The sequence below is a fragment of the Anarrhichthys ocellatus genome, unplaced genomic scaffold, assembly GCF_004355925.1.
Source record: "Anarrhichthys ocellatus isolate YVR2014 unplaced genomic scaffold, GSC_Weel_1.0 scaffold46, whole genome shotgun sequence".
Lineage (NCBI taxonomy): Eukaryota > Metazoa > Chordata > Actinopteri > Perciformes > Anarhichadidae > Anarrhichthys > Anarrhichthys ocellatus.
The window spans coordinates 2,385,359-2,404,917 of NW_022280076.1; the positions used below are offsets into that span (position 1 = coordinate 2,385,359).

General features: G+C 41.3%; 2 protein-coding genes across 4 annotated transcripts; one reads left to right on the forward strand and one right to left on the reverse strand.

The window, feature by feature from the left end:
* The first annotated feature begins 4,494 nt into the window (after positions 1 to 4,494).
* On the forward strand, positions 4,495 to 13,979 carry cdc23 (CDC23 (cell division cycle 23, yeast, homolog)). Its single transcript, XM_031869265.1, has 16 exons — positions 4,495 to 4,607; positions 4,936 to 5,008; positions 6,265 to 6,402; positions 6,530 to 6,572; positions 6,670 to 6,775; positions 6,881 to 7,013; positions 7,188 to 7,365; positions 7,441 to 7,538; positions 7,655 to 7,736; positions 7,980 to 8,133; positions 8,827 to 8,946; positions 9,066 to 9,141; positions 9,233 to 9,294; positions 9,501 to 9,579; positions 9,772 to 9,891; positions 9,996 to 13,979. Exons 1-16 carry the CDS (start codon positions 4,495 to 4,497, stop codon positions 10,146 to 10,148), a joined length of 1,728 nt encoding a protein of 575 aa, XP_031725125.1. The 3' UTR covers positions 10,149 to 13,979.
* kif20a (kinesin family member 20A) lies at positions 11,355 to 19,226 on the reverse strand. Of its 3 annotated transcripts, none has more exons than XM_031869263.1 (20): positions 19,044 to 19,226; positions 18,099 to 18,272; positions 17,813 to 17,938; positions 17,605 to 17,724; positions 17,268 to 17,406; positions 16,930 to 17,105; positions 16,333 to 16,432; positions 15,726 to 15,938; positions 15,251 to 15,362; positions 15,084 to 15,158; positions 14,823 to 14,966; positions 14,520 to 14,688; positions 14,251 to 14,403; positions 13,849 to 13,988; positions 13,414 to 13,516; positions 13,006 to 13,201; positions 12,830 to 12,921; positions 12,588 to 12,725; positions 12,189 to 12,230; positions 11,975 to 12,065 (listed from the first exon to the last, which is right to left on the reverse strand). In XM_031869263.1, exons 2-19 carry the CDS (start codon positions 18,264 to 18,266, stop codon positions 12,201 to 12,203), a joined length of 2,394 nt encoding a protein of 797 aa, XP_031725123.1. In that variant the 5' UTR covers positions 18,267 to 18,272; positions 19,044 to 19,226; the 3' UTR covers positions 11,975 to 12,065; positions 12,189 to 12,200. The 3 variants fall into 3 exon arrangements, with proteins under 3 accessions (XP_031725122.1, XP_031725123.1, XP_031725124.1); XM_031869264.1 differs by having other exon boundaries at positions 12,006 to 12,065; positions 12,189 to 12,226; XM_031869262.1 differs by lacking the exon at positions 12,189 to 12,230 and having other exon boundaries at positions 11,355 to 12,065; positions 19,044 to 19,225.
* Positions 19,227 to 19,559: the final 333 nt, after the last annotated feature.

Genomic DNA, 19,559 nt, shown 5'->3' on the forward strand with positions numbered 1-19,559 from the left:
CCAAAACAACATACTAGGTTAGATAATTATGCATTGTATGGATTTTTCAAACAACTTTGAGTCCCAAGCTGAAAGTGTACACACACACATACACACAAACAAACAAACGTGCACACGCACACACATACACACACACACACACACACACACACACACACACACACACACACAGACGCACACACACACACTCACTCAAGCACATTGTTGGCATATTTTCCCTTTCAATTACACAACTGTCTCAAAATTCTGTCTCAGCAGCTCTGTCATGCACTCCACTGCCCCATACCTGAAGGATATATGTGTGTGTGGGGATGTTTAAGTGAAGTAATTCAACAAAACAAAACAAAAATTACATCAGAAATCTGTGTGTGTGCGTGAGAGAGGGAGAGAGATGAAAACAAAGAAGTGAGGAAGGGCTGAGTGAAAGGCATGGACTATTTAAGGCCCGGCTCTGCCCCTCTTTCAACCTGCTCAGTGAGCCATGTACTCGGCCTTGTAAACTGCAGTGCTACTTGATTACTTTGTCAGTCTTCTAAAGTGGCTTTTTCTCTGTGGAGAAATAGGGAGACATGTCCGACAGAGAGAAGGAAGTGCGGGGAGGCGAGAGGAGACGCTGCATCCAAATGAAGGGGAATTATATTTTGCTGTCTTATGAGAGAATATTGGAGAATCATCAGACGCGTCACGTTTTTCAGACCAAACAACCACAACCTCAGTATCATGCAGCTTTTCCAAATCTACCTCATGTCCCCTTAAGGAGACCTGAGGGAGGAGACACAATTATACTTTCTTATTCCAAATTCCAATTTCAGTTCTTTGGATAATTAGTTATTTAATAATGAATTAAAATATATTATTTTTACATTTTATGTATTAAAATAAATTAAGAAAGATATTTTAAACTCAATTCTTCCTAACGTGCCTTTAATGGAGAGAAGAAGGATGTTTATGGTCAACTTCGTTGTCAGGTTTGTAGGATATCAGCACATTATTTTAGCCCAGCACTTTCAAGGGATACACATTATCAAAATTAAACTTAATTTGCTCGAATGATTTGATCAACACGTTTAAAAGTTGTTGTTTTTTAATATTTTTCATATTCATATTCATAATTGGTGTTTTTTCCACCAGTTAGACAGCGCCACCCCTTGACAATATTAGGTACTCACTTCTTCATACACATCCAAATGTCTGCTCACTGCATGCCTTCTTCTTACTAAAATGTTAACACACATAGTGAATGCCTATTGGCACAACAAAGCTGCAAAGTAGATGTTAAACAGATAAATTCGGTGTCACCTACTGTAGAAAAATAACGATAAAGTTATAAATAAATTATTGACAGTTGTGAAAGGTAAGCATTATACATAGTTGTTGCACCACTGATACAAATGTGATATAGATTTATATTCTTAATAACAATGACACTTTGTAAGGTTACGTTCTACATTCACTGAAGAAGTCTTAATTACTGGAATGAATAGGACCGTTGCTACACCCATCTGTTTAATCCTATTACTGTATCCAAAGCTTTTTTCCTCTCAAGTGCATTGCATGCTTTTCCTCCTCAATGGTAAGAAGCTCATGTGTCAAGGTTTTATTCTACATTACTTTCACTGAACATCCAAACGAAATAAATGTCTTTATACATGTTGCAGAGGAGAGCATGAGAGTTTAAGGATCCTGCGTCGCTAACTTGAATTTATTTTGCTCTTCGCTATTGATGGATAAGGCGACCGGGGGAGATCAACCTGTATGAGGTCTGTGATAAAAAAAAAAACATATGAAAGAGGTGTGTTTCTCGTCCAAACTTTACAAGAGAAATGCCTCGGACAAACAATACTTATAGAACAAGCCGTCTCTGTGATCAAAGGGCAGTTTGCAGTTGTCATGTGGGTTTTAGTGGCAGCTCAATGGGTGAACACCTGTTGTTCTACTGTTTCAAGGGCGCACGCTGGTCCACAGCGTGCGCCTTTGAAAGGGTTGGATTTAGAATTTCTTTCACTTACAACTTTTGAACTTTTGCATCAGCTGAAGATCTTAGTTGGTCAGATCTGCCTTTGTGTCATTGAGCTAAAACTCCAATGTGCACCTCACTCTATTTTCATTTAATCAGAGTTAATGTTAGTTTATCTAATGTGTGATGTGAATCATTATGTTATACCAAGGGAAAAAGTGAGATTTTGAATATCATACATAAAGAAGCTGTGCTTGTACTTCCTGAAGCCAGCGATTCTGCTGATTATTGACGGACAAGAACATGATGAGCCATGTCAGCTCTGCACCAGTGAAGCATGGCCAAGCTTAGATGCCAGTGACAAGGGCTGGGCAGGCAGTCAAATAAGAAACATTATTGGCACAAGAAAGAGTCATAATATTGCTGTTCCTTCAAAACTCACTACCGAATTAGATATTGATTAAATTAGTAACTGTGTCTATGAGAGCAAATGCAGATTATACTGACAGAATAGAAGCGGGGTTCAGCAGAGCATAAGAGAGTCTTTCTAAAGACGTAAATAAAGATTGAGCCCTTTGACAGAAGTTAATGTATTGCAGGCTCGCATTATCAGCAAGTTTTTATTGTACATTCAGAAGGTTGGATAGTTATGTAATACTTGAACCAGCATGGTGTATTGGTTGGGGTGGGTGCGGTTCAATAGGAAGGGCGACTCAACCTTTAATGACAAGGTTGGCAGTTCAATACCCGGCTCCCGACTGTCTGCATGTCAAAGTGTCCTTGAGCGAGACACTGAACCTGAAGTTGCTCCAGGCGCTTCACATCAGCCCCATTGGTGAAATGCAGAGATCAAATTTCATGTATGTACCTGTATGTGATTATCAAAATAAAGTTTGTGTATATTCTGTTTTGTTTCCTAAGAAATTATTTTAGGAACTGATTAAATGTTATGGCAATGCCTGTAAAATTGATGTCAGTGGATGTCTAAATTACATGTTTCGTAGCATAAATGTTATCTTTTAAATTTAAAGTTCTTATGTAATATTTTGTACCTCAATGACAATCTCAAAGGCAGACCAACTATTCAGCAGCACAAGATCAACAGAGAGTGGAGTGAAAATAGACTGCAGGTTAGGATTTTTGTGACTGTAAATAGTAACGGGGATATTATAGGGGTCTTCAACAAGCATGTGAAAACTGGAAGTCATGCATGAGGAATATACCTACTGAAAGGAACTGTACTGAGGAAAAGAAAATCCAAAATCCATATCTTCAGAACAGTTAAAGCTCTCAACTTGGCTAATGGTTACCTGTTGTGTGTGCGCATGGGTTTCTATTTGATTGTGTTGATGTTTTTATGTGTACAAATGTATTCTTATATGTATGTTGATTATGCTGATTGTTCTTGTATCTATATTACATATATTTTGTCTTTAAATGTACAGTAAAGCACTTTGAGTTTTCATGTATGAAATGTGCTATATAAATAAAATTGACATTGGTTACCCTGTAGTAAAATAATAATAATTTGATTGGACAATGAAAATCCTGTTGCTTTGATCTAACTTCCGTTCACATAAGTAATTTTGACCCTGATCTTTTAGGTTCCTCAGAAAGTCAGGGATAACCCTGCTCTGAAGCAGAGTTAAGCACTGGGCTCAGAGTGAGGATATCCCACAATTGAAGTTTTGGATGTGAAATGACTGTAAGCTCAGGGCTAACAGAGCTGTAAGCTCCGGGCTAAGGGAGGTGGAAGCCAAAGGCTAAATATAGAGTGAAAAGTCTTTATGATGTTGTGATGTCTTTATCCAGTTTGTGATTGCAGCTGGCGAAAAACAAAGCAGAACTATTCTTGGTCTAAATGGATATAAACTATTAGATTCAATGAACAGGAATTACTTGCGATATTGCAGCATTTGTCCCAGTGACACAAAACTGTCAGGGAGAGATGAAACCACTATAATTCATGCACATGTTAGTAAGATGAGCTTTGAGAACTACACATTAATTTCATGTTATAAAATGTTATTTATGAAGCGGCTGAAGCAATGTAAACTGGTGCATGCCTTAAGGACTTGAATATGCACAACATAATACATATTCTATTCTAGTCAGTGATTTTTGTTGTTTTTAGGTGTTGTTGTTTACATAACAATCTGAATAACTATGCTGCCTTGATCTTGTACTTCATTCTAGCCTTTGCTTGCTGATGTTTAATGGTTAGGCCAATATGAAATAGGCCTATTATGAAAAATACACAGCTGGCGTTTAGTATTATCAGGTTTACAAATGAAGTGCAGTATTTGCAGGTTTGCAGGCAAGCAGAAAGATATGTGATTTGTATTTGTTTTTGAAAAGATGAATAAAACGGTTTAAAAGATATGGTCAGAATTACAAATTATGTTTTTCTCGCATGACAAATTACTGACAGTGGTGCTTTTATTTTGGACGCATTGGGAGAGCAGAAGTGATGTCATTCTTGGTGGGCGGGACTTCCTCTTCCAACTTCCACCAATAGCAGTCTTGCTTGGTAAAATATGAAAATGGCGGCTCTCTGTACTGAGTTTGGGGACCTGGTACAAATCAAGAAACAGCTAATATCGGTGATATCGCTTTGTAAAGAAAGGGGACTTTTACACAGCGGAAAGTGGTGAGACGGACTGTTGCTAACTTGTTATTAACTGCCTGTTATTCTGCTCCGTTAACTTATTAACTTAGCGCTAATGCTAATGTTAGCTAACGTTATGTTAGCAGTACTGTTGACAAGTCTCATTATAAGTTAGCTAAAGCTGATTAATACTAATTATTAGCTAATTATACAACACTATTAATGCCATATTCTAGTTAAGAATGTCGTTAAATGATTACTTGCGTTAAAACAATGAATATCGCTTTTTTCAAGTGTCAACGCTAGCGTTAGCTACATGATGTGTAACGTTAATGTTATTGCTTACATGCTGTCTGTGTTTACATTTTAGGGCTTCTGAATTGGCTTTTGCTTTGGACCGTCTTCCCAAGGATGAATTACCCCCGTCACCTCCTTTTACTGAGGTTTGTGCACCGCCAGGGCCGAGGATGTTGTGGGTTTAGTTAGTTTTCATTTGATAATTTTAACTACCTAGTGTCCAGTTCCCCTTAAAGCAGCTTTAGGTTTAAACATCATTATACGTCATGCTGTCTTATCAGTATCACACATGTACAATCTCCACTTGTTCCAGCTCTTTATTCAAACCAAAGTATCCATGCCGAGTGACTACATTATCATTCCATCGAATGGAAATATACTAGATTTTCTTTGTGCACCATATTATACACATTTCCTAAAAATTCAGCCTAACACCCGCCAATGGCCCTCCAACCCCATTCGTTGCTACTGATTTAAGTGTTTAGGGAGCAGCGAGTGGGTTTCAGGCTTCACGAAGATGAGCAAAGTCACTTCAGCTGATTCAGAAGATGTCAAAATTACAGAAAATCTAGTCAGTTGAATTTATATGGTGCTGCATCTTATGTTTCAAGTGTATTCAACTTGCGGTGTGAGGGGCGTGGCCTTTCCAAAACTGCGTTTTGGGGTATAAATTACAGCCATATTTCTTGGAAAGCACTTGCACATCATTTCCAGTTATTTAGGCAAGTTTCATGTTTAATTCGTTCTTCAACCCTAAATATGTAGTTTAATTTTTCTAAAGGCGAGCCCACTATATTCCCTAAAACAGCTGTTAGCCGTAGTTGTTTGCAGATGTCACTCAAACGGTAGTAAATAGTGAATTCTTTGGAGACTTAAACAATTTTCATTCACAAGTAGATTCTATGTGGGATATCATCAAAATAAACTGCAGTGCACATGTTCCTCGTAATAAAGGAACATGTAGAATGGTGTCATCGATTATTGATGTTTTATTTAGTTGTTTTTGGACAACAGAGGAATAAGCTAAATCCGGTTTTGATCTTTTCAGGGGATTTGTATACAACAAGAAAAATAAAGACACAAACAAGCAAACACACTTTTGAGCGTTGAAAAGTTAAAGTCAACTGTAATGCACAAGGAGGAAGTAAATGATATGTGCAGTATAGCTGCAGCACTTCATTCTTATGTTTGGTTTGCTATTTAATGTTAATCGCTTCTGTCCATCTGTCTGCAAGGGAGAAGTTCTACTGCCCCCTGGTGACAAACCTGTTAGTCATGTGTTCAGAAGTTGCTCCTACAGTTGCCACCATATGAAAGTGCTTTTGTTTTTAAATGAGATTAATCCTTTTATTTCCTGAATGAATTTGACTTTTCTCTTTTTCATTTTCTTTCACAAATACAGGAAGACGCACAAGACCTGGATGCACTTACACTGGCCAAATCCTACTTTGACCTGAAAGAGTACGACCGCTCTGCTTACTTTCTGAAAGGCTGCTGCAGTCGGAAGGCTTATTTCCTTTATATGTATTCTCGCTATCTGGTAAGAGTCTGTACATTCCTGGCATGCCCACATCCTCTGAGTCTTGATTTAACTTCATAACGAGACTGCTTTCACTATGATTGTGTTGCTTGAGAACCATTTTGAAAGTGTCCTTCTATGTCTTAAGTCAGGTGAGAAGAAGAAGGACGATGAGACTGTGGACAGCCTGGGTGAGGACTCGTCTGTTTGGACATTTAAAACAGAACTGTGAGTACTTTTGTTCCCCTTAACACTAAACCTTTTTTGCGTTTTTCTCTGTGGAACTAGGTCCTCTGGAGAAGGGTCAGGTGCGCAATGAGGCCCTGCGAGAACTGAGGGTTGAGCTCAGTAAGAAGCACAATGTGGGAGAGTTGGACGGGTTCACCTTGTACCTGTAAGAACCTTTCCTCCCGTGTGTACATGCTTTCCTCAGGCCATGCAGAGGAATACAATGGACTGCTCCTAAACTGCATATGTGTGTGTGTTTGTGGGTATACAGGTATGGGGTGGTGCTACGGAAGCTTGATCTGCTGAAGGAGGCGGTGGAGGTGTTTGTTGAGGCAATTCACTCACTTCCCCTCCACTGGGGAGCATGGCTGGAGCTGAGTAACCTTGTCACCAACATTGAAATGGTAACTACCTTTGTGTTTACATGTACACAAATTGTAGATAACATGAATTATATGTGCCCAGGTCCACAGCAATCCTCACAACACCCTCCTGACCATTAAACTATACTTTAAAAAGGCAATTCTATGGACGGAAATTATTTAATCTACCTCGATCTCTTGTTTTTTGTCCCCCAGCTGAAGTCACTGTCTCTCCCAGACTGCTGGATTAAGGACTTCTTCATGGCCCACATGTACACCGAGCTGCAGATGATCAAAGAAGCGCTGCAGAAATACCAGAACCTCATTGAGGCCGGCTTTTCTAAGAGCACCTACATCATCTCACAGATTGCTGTCGCCTACCACAACATCCGAGGTTTGTTTCCCACCTTTTCATCAAGACGTTCGCCTCTCGGAAGATTGTGAGTCTGACGGGCTCTGTTCATTTCAGATATTGACCAGGCCTTGTCTCTCTTCAACGAGTTGAGGGAGCAGGATCCATATCGCATTGACAACATGGACACATTCTCCAACCTCCTCTATGTCAAAGTGAGTTCACCTCTCTATATTATCTTGATGTTTCTTATTTGACCCCTGTAAGCCAAGTTTTCAGCGTAGGATCTGTGTAGGAAGTGTTTTTATTTGTTTTTCTGTTGCTTCCACAGAGCATGAAGCCAGAGTTGAGTTACTTGGCCCACAACCTGGTGGAGATTGACAAGTACAGAGTAGAGACATGTTGTGTTATTGGTAAGCAGAGATCAACACTAATGGTTTCATTTTTCCAGTGATGGGAGAATTGGTTGATGAATGCTTAAAATATATTATAACTCGTCATATATTGTTTGTAATTCTGTCTGGTTACAGCTTCACAGCTGCATTGACTTGCTCTTTTTACTTTATGTTCGAGATTCGTCCGCCTGTCAGACATGATTTTAAAGTCATTATTCTAAATTACAGCAATTTGTGTAATAAGTTATGTCTCCTCCGCAGGTAACTATTATAGTTTACGCTCTCAGCATGAGAAGGCGGCTCTGTACTTCCAGCGGGCCCTCAAACTGAACCCTCGATGCCTCGGCGCCTGGACCCTCATGGGCCACGAATACATGGAAATGAAGAACACGTCAGCTGCCATCCAGGCCTACAGGTCAGACTGAAGATGTAGTAGAATAGAATAGATCTTTATTTTTAATGTGTTTAGAACAATGAATGTTTGGCGGTTCTTAAGCAGTGCGTAACATTAGAAGTAAACCTGAGACGCACAGGACGGCCGTGGCGATGACTAGTATCATCTCGGTCTCGTTGTATTTGAGAAGTTGAGGTCCAGGTTGTTTCGGGACCACCACTCAGCCAGGCGTCGGACCTCCTCCCTTCAGGCTGTTTCATTATTGTTCATTATAGAGATAATTGTAGCTGACTCACATTTGCAACATAAAAGTTTATGTAGGAGGAGGGCTGATATGTGTCCCACCAGGTCTGCATCCTCAGCAAATATATTCCAGTCTGTGATGTCCAAGCATCCCTGCAGTGCTGAGGTTGCCTCCTCAATTCGTTTTAACAGATGGTTTATATCTGACGATTAGGATTTATATACTTGGGTGACAAACAGGGACACATGGTCTGAGATGCAGCTTTGTAGGTATGGGGGATGTTGGTGTAGACCTGGTCCACAGTGTTCTTCTCAGTTGATAAAAAGCTTACGTCTTTGTAGGTCCTTTTTTAATGTGTAAATGGAGTTTTCACTTCTTGCCAGACCTTTCACAGCAGTGTGAAGGATTCACAACAACTGTATTGTTGCTGTGTGTTGTGTCCTTGTTTTCATGTATGCTCTTCCTCTCAGGCATGCCATTGAAGTGAACAAGCGGGACTACCGTGCCTGGTATGGCCTCGGTCAGACATATGAGATCCTAAAGATGCCCTTTTACTGTTTGTACTATTATCGAAAGGCTCACCAGCTCAGGTATGGAGTTTGACAACAACAAATATGTTTTATGCACGTGCTACTAAGAATTAAAATAAGCATGCCCATAAACCAAATGCTCAATATTAATGTTGTCATACTTTGATGTATTCTTGTAGGCCCAATGACTCGCGTATGTTGGTCGCGCTGGGGGAAAGCTACGAAAAACTGTCACAGCAAGTGGAAGCCAAGAAGGTACGCATGTCACCCGTCAGTGATTCCTGGTTTGTGTAATAACTTCACTAAGCTTCACGGCTTGTTTTTGACACATTGTATTTTTGTCTAGTGTTACTGGAGAGCATACTCTGTTGGAGATGTAGAGAAAATGGCTCTACTGAAGTTGGCAAAGTAAGTGTCTTTTACTGTATCCTGAGGAAATACAAGTGAAGAGAATATGGTCTAAAAACTGAGTAGTTTGTGTCACATATTCTTAAACATTAAAGCACAAGTTAAAGATCCTATAAGCCGTTTTTCCCCCGTTGTCGTATCGCAACATGTTTATTGTATCACCCAGAAATAGGAGCTAAATGTGAATCTGCTTATTCCTTCGGCAGGCTCCATGAACAGCTGACCGAGTCGGATGATGCTGCCCAGTGTTACATGCTTTACATCCAAGACATTTTCTCTTGTGGGGTAAGCATTTTGAAGTATATCAGAATACATAATGCAGATTTATGACGCTCCCATCCACACACACTTATGTGTAGTTTTGCTGTGGGGCTGTAATCTTATCCTCTTAGTAACAATTAATGACATCATAATAATAAATAAATGAGATGTTCAATAATCTCACCACATGCTTGTATTGTATCCTTGTTATCACAGGAACAACTGGAGCATGCGGAGGTGAGCACAGCCCTGCGGTACCTGGGTCAGTACTATTTCAAGAACAAGCTCTACGATGAGGCGTCCCTCTGTGCCCAGCGCTGTTGTGACTACAATGATGTAAGTGTGCCTGCACAATGGGGAGCCCTGTGTTCTAGTTCCTGTAGTAGAGTGCAAGTTGAAGTAACACACTAAACTGGTGTCTGTGGTCACTCTGCTCTCAGGCGCGTGAGGAGGGAAAGGCTCTGTTGAGGCAGATTTCACAGGTCAGAGATCAGACCGAGACGCCGTCGGCAGATCTGTTCGCTCCGCTCTCAAACAACAACACTCCCGTCAGGAGGGTGTCGCCGCTGAACCTCATCTCCTTCACACCCTGACACTCGCCCTCCTATTCACTGGCTTTAAAATGGACAATTTCTGTATCCCAACTATTTGGTGGGTAGGTAGTGTTGGAAGGATTTACTTGTTGATGCATAGATTTGTTAATGACATTAAAATAATGTTTGTAACATTTTCAATCCTGATCATTTTTGTCCGGGATAAGACGAGTTCTATGCTGCAAATTTAAAACAAATCAAAGCTCTTTCAATTAACGCTTGGGATGGTGAGCCTGAGGTACACAACTCCCAGAACCTAATAAGGTTTTTTGAGTAGATTTTTTTTTTTAAGACTCATGTAGCTTTTGTATAATCTAAAGCTAACTCAACAATGTGAAAACAAAAAAGGACATCTTTTTTACATTGTGTGTATACACAGACACACTGCCAAAGACGGCATCATATTTTGACTTGCAGTCATGTGTTATCACTGCTGTACATGTAAATTGTTTAAATAAAGCGTACCTGTTAGGACAGTCTGTTCTGTCATTTATCTCCTGAAAATGGAAATATTTCTGCTATACTGCTTAGACTACACAAAACAATGTTTATATTGATTTTATTGTAAAAAAAGTTAATTACACACATGCACTATTCTTAACATATCTATGAGCCACTGCTGCAGGAAGATCAGTAAAGCTAGCTTCAGCTTTACTGATCAAGAGCACGTCAATCCCCCAACTTGTGTATTGCAACCCTATTTAAAGCATGTTTGAACAATTCTACTGGCCTGAACATAACGGTATTTGGCACAACAGCAGCGGCCGGTTCTCCGAGTCACTTGGTGCAGCGACCCCACAGCCCCTCTTCTTGCAGAAACCTGGTGTGATGGGTGCACCACAGCCTGAGGAGGGCAGCGGGGTCAGGACGGGCTGGGTCTCTGCTTTTCGCCTCAAGTCAGACTTTACAAGCATCGGGCCATACCGTACGACAATCGTCTTAAAGTTCCACAGAAAAGTGTTTCATTAAAAGGAAGTCATAAAAATAGTACAATAAAGTATGGCATGAGAATGTCACGACATCCTATACTGTGACATTCTATAGTATTACTTTTGTGAATTTCTTCATGGCTTACTATTCTAACATTTCTATGGCAAACTAAACTGACCTTTGACATTTTTATGGTTGTCATAGAACATAAAACGTTTATCCTGCAGTATTGGAAATAAAATGCATTTTTTGCTTTAGTGCCGACATCACCAAAGACAATGTCTTCATAGACTTTATTGTAGAAACAAACATACTCACATCGAAGGCCAATTACACACACACACATGCACCATTCTTAACATACAGTCTATATCCGTTAGCCACTGGGATCAAGAGCACCTCATTTCCTTACTTTGTAGTGTACTGAAACCTTATTTAAAGCATGTTTAAACCGTTTCACTGGCATGAACATCATAGCGGTAGTTGGCATAACAAGTGAGTTAACTGCACTTCAAAATGTGAATATATAAAATATAATATGAAAAAAATACTAAACTTAAACTTTTTTTTGCATAATATCAAAGAGGACACACTCCAGCTGACGCTCCAAAGAGCTCAGTACTTCCCCCTGAGACTACGAGGGGTGGGGGCAGGGCTGCGAGGTGGAGACTGCTGGCGAGACCGCAAGATCCGTGAGTACGGTGTAACGTTTGCTTCTTCGGCAGCACGAGTATTGTATTTACGCGTTGGGGTACATGTCGGGAACAAAGGCTGGAAAAGGGGCCTTTTTTGCGGCGGCCGGTTCTCAGTGTCACTTGGTGCAGCGACCTCATAGCCCCTCTTCTTGTAGGAACCTGGCGTGATGGAGGGCAGGACGGCCTGGGTCGGGGGCAGGAAGGCCTGGGTCTGGGCCAGGGTCTCTGCTTTCCGCCTCAAGTCAGCCTTTACAAGCATTAGGCCATTCTGGAGGTCCAATAGGATTTGGTCCTAAGAAGAAGTCAGTAAATAGGGTTAGACAAGACCACAGAGGGGGAAGTGAAGGATAAGGTCGGGAGGTTAAGAGAGAGATGGTAAAGTGAGCCCCTGAACATGCTTTTGCACAGTAATCACCTGGTGCAGAGGTTAGAAACCTAGATTTAGTTTAAAAGCTGGCTGTGCATTAAGATTGTTAGAGAAGAGAGCAGAGGGAGAGAAAAACAGTGTTTTAAATTGAGAATTTTCAGCTTGAAATTTGTCTTATCCAAATAAAAATGATTAATGAAACCTGTATTTCATCAATTTGATTGAAGTCTGCAGTAACTAAACACTAACAAAAGAATGATTAACCTCAGAGCTGCATTATTAAAGTGAGCTTTCTATAGCCCACCATGACATTTATTTTTGCAGACTTTGTTTTCGGACTTCTTTTCTCAGAATACACGGTCGAGCACCCTTACACACGATTTCACAGAATAAGCTCAGAAAAATACAAATGACATAACATTGTACTATACATATCTGTGGTTCTACCTGTTTGGCCAGTGTCTCGTCTGCAGCCGTTAGAGCCTGTCGCAGCCGTTCGCCTCCCGTGTTGCGACAGCAGGCTCGTTCACCGGACTGCAGGTCGGCCCCGAGCCTCTGCAAATCCAGACGCAACTGACGCAGGTTCTGTTGGGAAAAAAAGAGTCAGGATTTTAGTTTTTCCTGAGGACAAAGAGACTCGCATGCGGCTAAATCAATGGTGCATTGCATACGGCACAGCGGTAACTGACCCGTTGACCGTCCTCCAGCTTGCGGTCAGCAGCATTGGTGACAGTGCAGGTTGAACCTGGGACTTCCAGCTGCATCTTCAGCTTCGCCAGCTCTGCACAGGCAAGCAGAACAAGACGGTCAAAACCATCAACAACGTCCGAACACCAACACATTATCAGGGCAGTGTTTCAGTCACCTTGTGTCCTGGCGAGCAGCTCAGCGCGACACTGGTCCAGCTCAACGTGCAGTCTGCCATATTCTGCCTGACCAGTGAGGCGCTGAGAGCGCCGAGGCCCCTCAGAGTCTCCATGTGGCGCCGACATGCGGACCGGTTCAGCTGCCTTGGTTTTATCATGGGCCTCAGACAAAGCTTCAATCTCCTGATCACGCTCCTAACAGAAAGGGTGAAAAGAAAAAATATCTGAGCATGGACACAACAACAGAATTATTAAAATAACTACATTGCGGATACACGTTGCATTTGGGGAAAGATATAATTTAACTGAAGAGCAGATTTTAACAGATTGTGTGTGTATTGAAATCACACCATGGGGGCAGACTGCCTGAAATAATGCCAACTTAAGGCTGAAGATTCAGCGCTCACCTTCAGCTCCTGGCTGTAGAATTTCTTCAAATGTTTTTGGACGTTGGCTAACTTGTCCTCGTACCTCTCTTCGATTAGAGACCTCTCTGCCTCCAAGGTCTCACTGTGGGGCAAGAAGACAACACAACTTGTTATCTGCATGAATTTCAAAGAGCAGCATTTCTCATAATTTTTACATTTCAGCTTCTTGTTGTGGGCAATGTCTTTGATGAAAAAATACAAGGAATGGAAATGATGGATGCAAATAAAGCACAAGAGAATGACTTGAGCGACTAACCCAATGCATTATTTATTATGAGTAATATCATTAGAGCTAGTTCCCTATAACACACAGTCTTTATTAGCATACTGTATGTCAATTCTTTATGTCATTATCTTTTACATGTACTGTGTTCTATGTTAAAAACAGTTGATCTGAACAAAGCAGACACGCACCTGAAGCCGTCTTGCATCCCAGAAATGACCTCCATCATCTCAGAGACCACCTGCTCTCTCACATTTGCCTCAAGAACATCTTTCTCTTCCCGCTGGCGCTGCACTTCTCTCTTCAGGACATCGATGGCCTGCAGCAAAGCCTAAATAAAGCACAGTCGGCAATTAGGAACATTGGACAAGTGGCTGTTTTTAATAATGTGGGTTTAAAAAAATGAACTGGTTTTAGTTGATCTTTAAGACACAATGTAGACAAAACACAACCGTTGAAAGCCTTGATGGCAACTTTTTGTGATTGCTTAATAGATTTAGTGATAGAAAGCCTTGTAAAGTAAAGAAAATTGGGTATGGAAGTAGTTGTGTAATAAATATGTAACTATCACATATGATGTCAGGGGCACTTACCTCAGTATTCAACATGGTGATATCTCCGTCTTCAACATCACTCTCATCCCCTTCTTCTTCCATCACTGTGCTTTCGTTACCATTTGCTGCTGGCTCACGCAGAAGGGACAGGATGTAGGCCACTCGGGTCTTTGTGGACGGGCCATGGACCAGCTGAAATGATACGAGGAATCTTTTATTTCTCCTGTTTCTTTGGTCTTACATGGAAGACTTAATCAGTCAGAAGTTGTACAATACAAGATGTTTTTTTTTTTTGTTTTTTTTTTTACTTGAGTAGCAATAGCGGAGAATTTGAGGGCTTGGAGTGTCTCGTCATAGATGGAGGAACATGGGTTGATGTTGACCACCATGCTGGAAGTTCCTCTGCCACAGAAGAAACCCTGCAGGACCCGGGTCATCTTACTGTCCCTGAAGGGCACCACTTGAGGGGGTCGCGACCTGGGGATGTCAGAGTTGTCACTTTACTCGAGGAGTTATGTACATTTTCATAATTTACTACACCACTGGTAACACATCAAAAAGAGAGTTCACCGGTGGTGTACCGTCTTTCCAAGTTATGGTTAAACACGTACTTGTTGTTCTGGTTGTGCCTCAGAGCAGCAATACAGCGTCCCAGTGTCAAAAGGGACGTGTTGATGTTGTTGGCCTCCTTCATCCTCTCACCGTTACGCTGCTCTTTGCAGCGTTCAGACCCAGCCAGATCACACACAGTCAGTCTAAAGAGGAGAGAGCGCAAGACGCAGCACCGTTTTATTGCGTTTGCAAACTCAAACAAAAATACCAAAAATCAACCAAAGCACAAATTTAAAGTCGGTAACTAAAGGTGAACTTACTCGCTGATGTGCGTGGCCTGGGCCGAGTCCGTCTCTGGGCGGACGTGCAGGACACGGATGGAGAACATGCTGTGGCTGAGTAGGCGACACGTTTATTATTAGAACTGCAATGAGTGTGCGCCAGACACATTTGTCAAAAATATGGCAAAAGTTTAACGCGCTCCTACCTACGGCTGGAGTTTTGGTTGAGGTGAGTGCTGGCAAAGCTCTGGTTACGACGTCCAGCCCTCAGAATCCTCCAAGCTTCCTCGGCACTGCGGACATGGATCCAGGCCAGGTCTGAGATAACAAGTGGAAAAAGCAGAAGAATGTAAACAAGAAACGGCGGCAGCAGCAAAAACAAAACCTCTTTTAAGTGCTACTGTACAGATTTTAAAGTATTAATCACTATATCAAAAAATCAAACATGCCGTTTACGTATTTTATCATCTATGGCAGCGTTTTTATATGGTGGCGTTTCAGTTGCACCCAAAGAAGAAGTCTACAGTTTCTAACGTAAATTCCTGCTTAATTAAATGTAACATCCATCAGAGGAGAGAAGCTGCATTGAGCTTCACAAGGTTCAAACTGATATACACACCATATTAATTAAACAGTTTCACATTTTAGAAACAGTATTCCATGTGAAGGAGTGAGCGTTACCTTTCACATAAGGGTTGCCATGCCTGTCGTCACTAAGCCGCAGCGTGACCCTCTTTCTGGGCTGCAGGGAGGGCGAAGCATCCAGTAGGTCGTACAGGAACTCATTGTAGATCTCGTAGAAGGCCACCCAGATAGAAAACTGCACCCCCTCCGCCAGATCATCTGCTCCACTGTGTGAAAGGCTGTCGGGCTCCAGACAAACACTGTCGCTGTCTGCAAAATCAATGTGTGATGGTCTTTGTTAAAAGGAAAGGCTTTTACAACGGCAGCAATGATTTGAATTAGAGATGTCAACGGAGAACATTTTTACGTCAATGGCGCACTACAAATTAAATCCAATTAGGCACGAGTAATACAGCAATCTTGTTGACACTTTTGTGTTGTCTCGTACTATGCCGTCATCTGTAATTGTTCAACAATACCATACAAAGATTTCCTACACTATACCCCCCCTCATAACTGCAACTGGTATTCTCCTCGACAATATGTGATGCGTTATGCTGTTAAACGTACTTCCACTCCCAGTAAAAGTACATGAAAAATGTGTGACAGACTTTAAAATGTCTCAAATGTGTCTTCATTTGGGACATACTGATGTCTTCCTCACCTTCAAGCTGGGTGGCAAAGTTACTTGTAGAGGAGAGTCCTCCAATGCCGCTGTCCCAGACTGTAGAGTTACCACCTCGACGAGAAGTCAGATTCCCATCCTGTAACAAACAACAACAAAGGACGTCAGCTCATATCTTTGTGCAAGAAGACACTCTAATCATTTAGGAGTATTAAGAAAAAAAAAAAAACACTTAAGACGTTGTATTAAAAGATCCAATCTCTTCCTGTGTCTGATGTGCAAAGGGTGCTGAAAGTTGTAAATTCAGAGTTCTTTTCCTTTACTAAGACAAACTATTTTGACACTACTTCCTTGGTTGTTCGTGTCATTTGCGTTCCATAGAGAGGTACGTGGATATATTTGGAGATAGAAAGCTTTTTATATCTGGAGCACATACTCTTGAAACAGGCTGGTTGACATTGAACTAGATGGAATTCTAGGAGTTCAGGACGAGTTAGATATTGAAAATGACAATTTTACAAAAGTACATTATTAACATGCTGTATACTTGGCATCGATAAGACACTGGGACACAATGTAGCAAGAAAATGACATTATCAACTTCATACAACCTTTAGAATTTGCTCTTCTGTTTACCTCTTTGAGCAGAGAGTTTCTGCGGATTTCCTCCACCCTGACCTCACCGGAGTCGAGCTGTCTCACATCCTGATACATGACAGGCTTCAGGTCCAAGGCACCATAGAGGCGACCCTGCAGTTTCCTGAACAGAGATGCCAAAGCCCGGGGCAAGAGGCCCGCCTCTCGACCGCTGCCTGCAGGTCAAGGTTTGAGACTTTACATTCTAGGCATTTAACTGGCCACATGAGCGTTGAGAATGCTATATTTGCATCTCCAATCATTCCACATAGCTGCAAACACAACATCACAACCAAACCAGAGCTTTATACTGATGAAGATTATTGTTTTTTTTTTACCCTGCACAGTGTAGGTCTTTCCAGAATTGGTGACACCAAAAGTGTAGAGGAGCCTGTTTTCTCCTTGAAGCACATCTTTCACCATCTTCTTCATTGTAGACTCATAAAACTGTTGCTGTGTGGTCTCTGGCCCAAAAATCTATGAAAGATGGGTGATGAGAAAACATCAGTATGTGGCATCTCCTCTTCTTCAAATAGAAAATATTAACAAATGCAAAATGTTATTGCAATATGCTTTACTTCAGGATACTCCTTGTTGTTTATTACAGGCATTAGTTGCTATGTCCATAACTAGCAATATATTAGCATTTAACAAAACACACAAGCATGAGCCTACCTTTGAGAAACTAAACTTGTGCATGCTGTGGGTGATGCCCCTCTCTGCGGTCCTCATGTTCTGAGATTCTTTTGGAGCTTTGAGCAGGAGTGTCTCTTCATCTTGGACAGCCACACAACCCTAAAAGAAGAGTGAACCTTGAGCACAAAGTACAGGTGTACTAAAGACAATAAATGCACATAATCAGCTGACAGAATCATAGTCTTACCTGTTCTTCTCCCCTCTGACTCTCAGTCTCACAAAGCGGCCGGATGCGCAGAAAAACCTTCACCCTCTCTTTGTCCCCTTCGTCACAACTACCTTGTCTCACCGGTGCAGCTTTCACTGCTAGTTTCTAGAGACACAAATTAAAAACATCTTTATGTTTTGTTGCATATATTGAATAATTTAAAACCTTAAGAAGAAGACAGCAAGTCAATGTAAAAAAATATAAGTTTCTAAACGTTTAATAAAAGGCATTGTAAATGCTTTCGTTACACCTTAGGGGTACTCACTGGTTCTGCAATGGGAGGCCAGGTGTCCAGGCCGGGGGAAATGACAGAGATCTCAGGTAGACGCGGTCTAGACGGGCCTCCGTGCTCTGCTGCCGTAGACTCAAACACAGCCATTTCCTCGTCCTCGTCATAGGGACATCCACACGGTGAGGACAAAGACAGCGCCATGCTCACCTGTTACAAGAGGACACATTGTAGTGAGTATGAAGTTGGAATGAAGTAATTACAACTCATTTCAAACCCTGACCGTGAGCCAGGCAATGCATGTAATGCCCTTGTCAGTATGCAATATAAAGAAATTAATTAATAAATAGATTATAATGCTCAATCAGACCTGTCTCAATTACTCTCTCACACACACACAAAAGGTGAGTGTGCCCCACCCACCTTATTAATTAAAATGAGGGCGTGTCATGAGACATGCTGAGTAAACACACAGAAACTGGATGAACACACTTTTTTTGCTTCAAAGCCAAACAGCAAGACTATTCAAACAAGAAAATCAACCTGTCTTAACAAGTTTAGTATTGAAGCAGAAGAATGACATCATTGGTATCAATTAAAATAATAAAGGTTAAGGCTGCACTGGTCTTCTTTAACAGTGGCAGTAAACACGACAAAAAGGCCCGCATATGCTGTACTCGGAGAAGACGTGGCGTCTACCAACAGTATATTTAATCGTGATGCACAGAATGGATACGGCTATGTGCTGGATGTCCACCACAGAAACAAACACAGGAGAGCACGTTTCAAACATTATATATTTGTTTTAAAAAGGAAACGAGTTACGTTTAGATAAATGGCATTTAACGTAATAATATTATATATAATGTAAGACATTGCACGATTTGGAGGTAACTTTAACTGGTATGCGTATGTTAACGTTAACCGTACTAGGAACATACTAAAAACAGAGAACACTTAGCCATCCACCGTTTAACTTACCCCGAATGTTGAAAGTGCGATGAGCGGCTGGATTTCAGTAAGTTATCTAACGTGAAAGGTTCTTAAGATACTAAGTATGTTTATCAAAGCTACATGAAACTAACCTACTACTTCTTCTTCTCGATACCGAAGCACTCTGAGCCTCAGCTGATGTATTTTACCGGACTGCGTTTGGTTTTTGAACAATGCGCTTCCCCCACAGAGCGAGTCGCTGATTGGCTAAAGTGAGTGACGTTGCGCTCGGGAGCATTTTACGCAACGCGACGTCGACGAAGCAGAAGTATCGCGATACCACTGCCTCTCGTCAACAAAACGTCCCGTGACCATTCGTTTTGGAGAAGCTCTCTCGTTGGTTTTGAAAACGGGATGTTTCAACACTGCCTCAGTGTTGAACAAAATAACAGCATGAAAACAGTCAAATCACTTGTATTCAGACTAATTCTGACTTTCATCATGGTCTCAGATTTAATTCATCCATACAAATGCAATACCACGAGTTTGACCAGCAGGTGTCGC

What these genes read in the sequence shown, in the direction of transcription:
- cdc23 (XM_031869265.1), top strand. Translation starts at nt 4,495, where the DNA reads ATGAAAATGGCGGCTCTCTGTACTGAGTTTGGGGACCTGGTACAAATC. An exon ending in TGAGACTGTGGACAGCCTGG is followed by an intron (nt 6,573 to 6,669) that starts GTGAGGACTCGT and finishes CTGTGGAACTAG; the next exon opens with GTCCTCTGGAGAAGGGTCAG. An exon ending in CGCCTACCACAACATCCGAG is followed by an intron (nt 7,366 to 7,440) that starts GTTTGTTTCCCA and finishes TGTTCATTTCAG; the next exon opens with ATATTGACCAGGCCTTGTCT.
- kif20a (XM_031869262.1), bottom strand. Translation starts at nt 18,266, where the DNA reads ATGGCGCTGTCTTTGTCCTCACCGTGTGGATGTCCCTATGACGAGGAC. An exon ending in GAAACTCTCTGCTCAAAGAG is followed by an intron (nt 16,433 to 16,929) that starts GTAAACAGAAGA and finishes TGTTTGTTACAG; the next exon opens with GATGGGAATCTGACTTCTCG. An exon ending in GCTGCTCGCCAGGACACAAG is followed by an intron (nt 12,922 to 13,005) that starts GTGACTGAAACA and finishes TTGCCTGTGCAG; the next exon opens with AGCTGGCGAAGCTGAAGATG.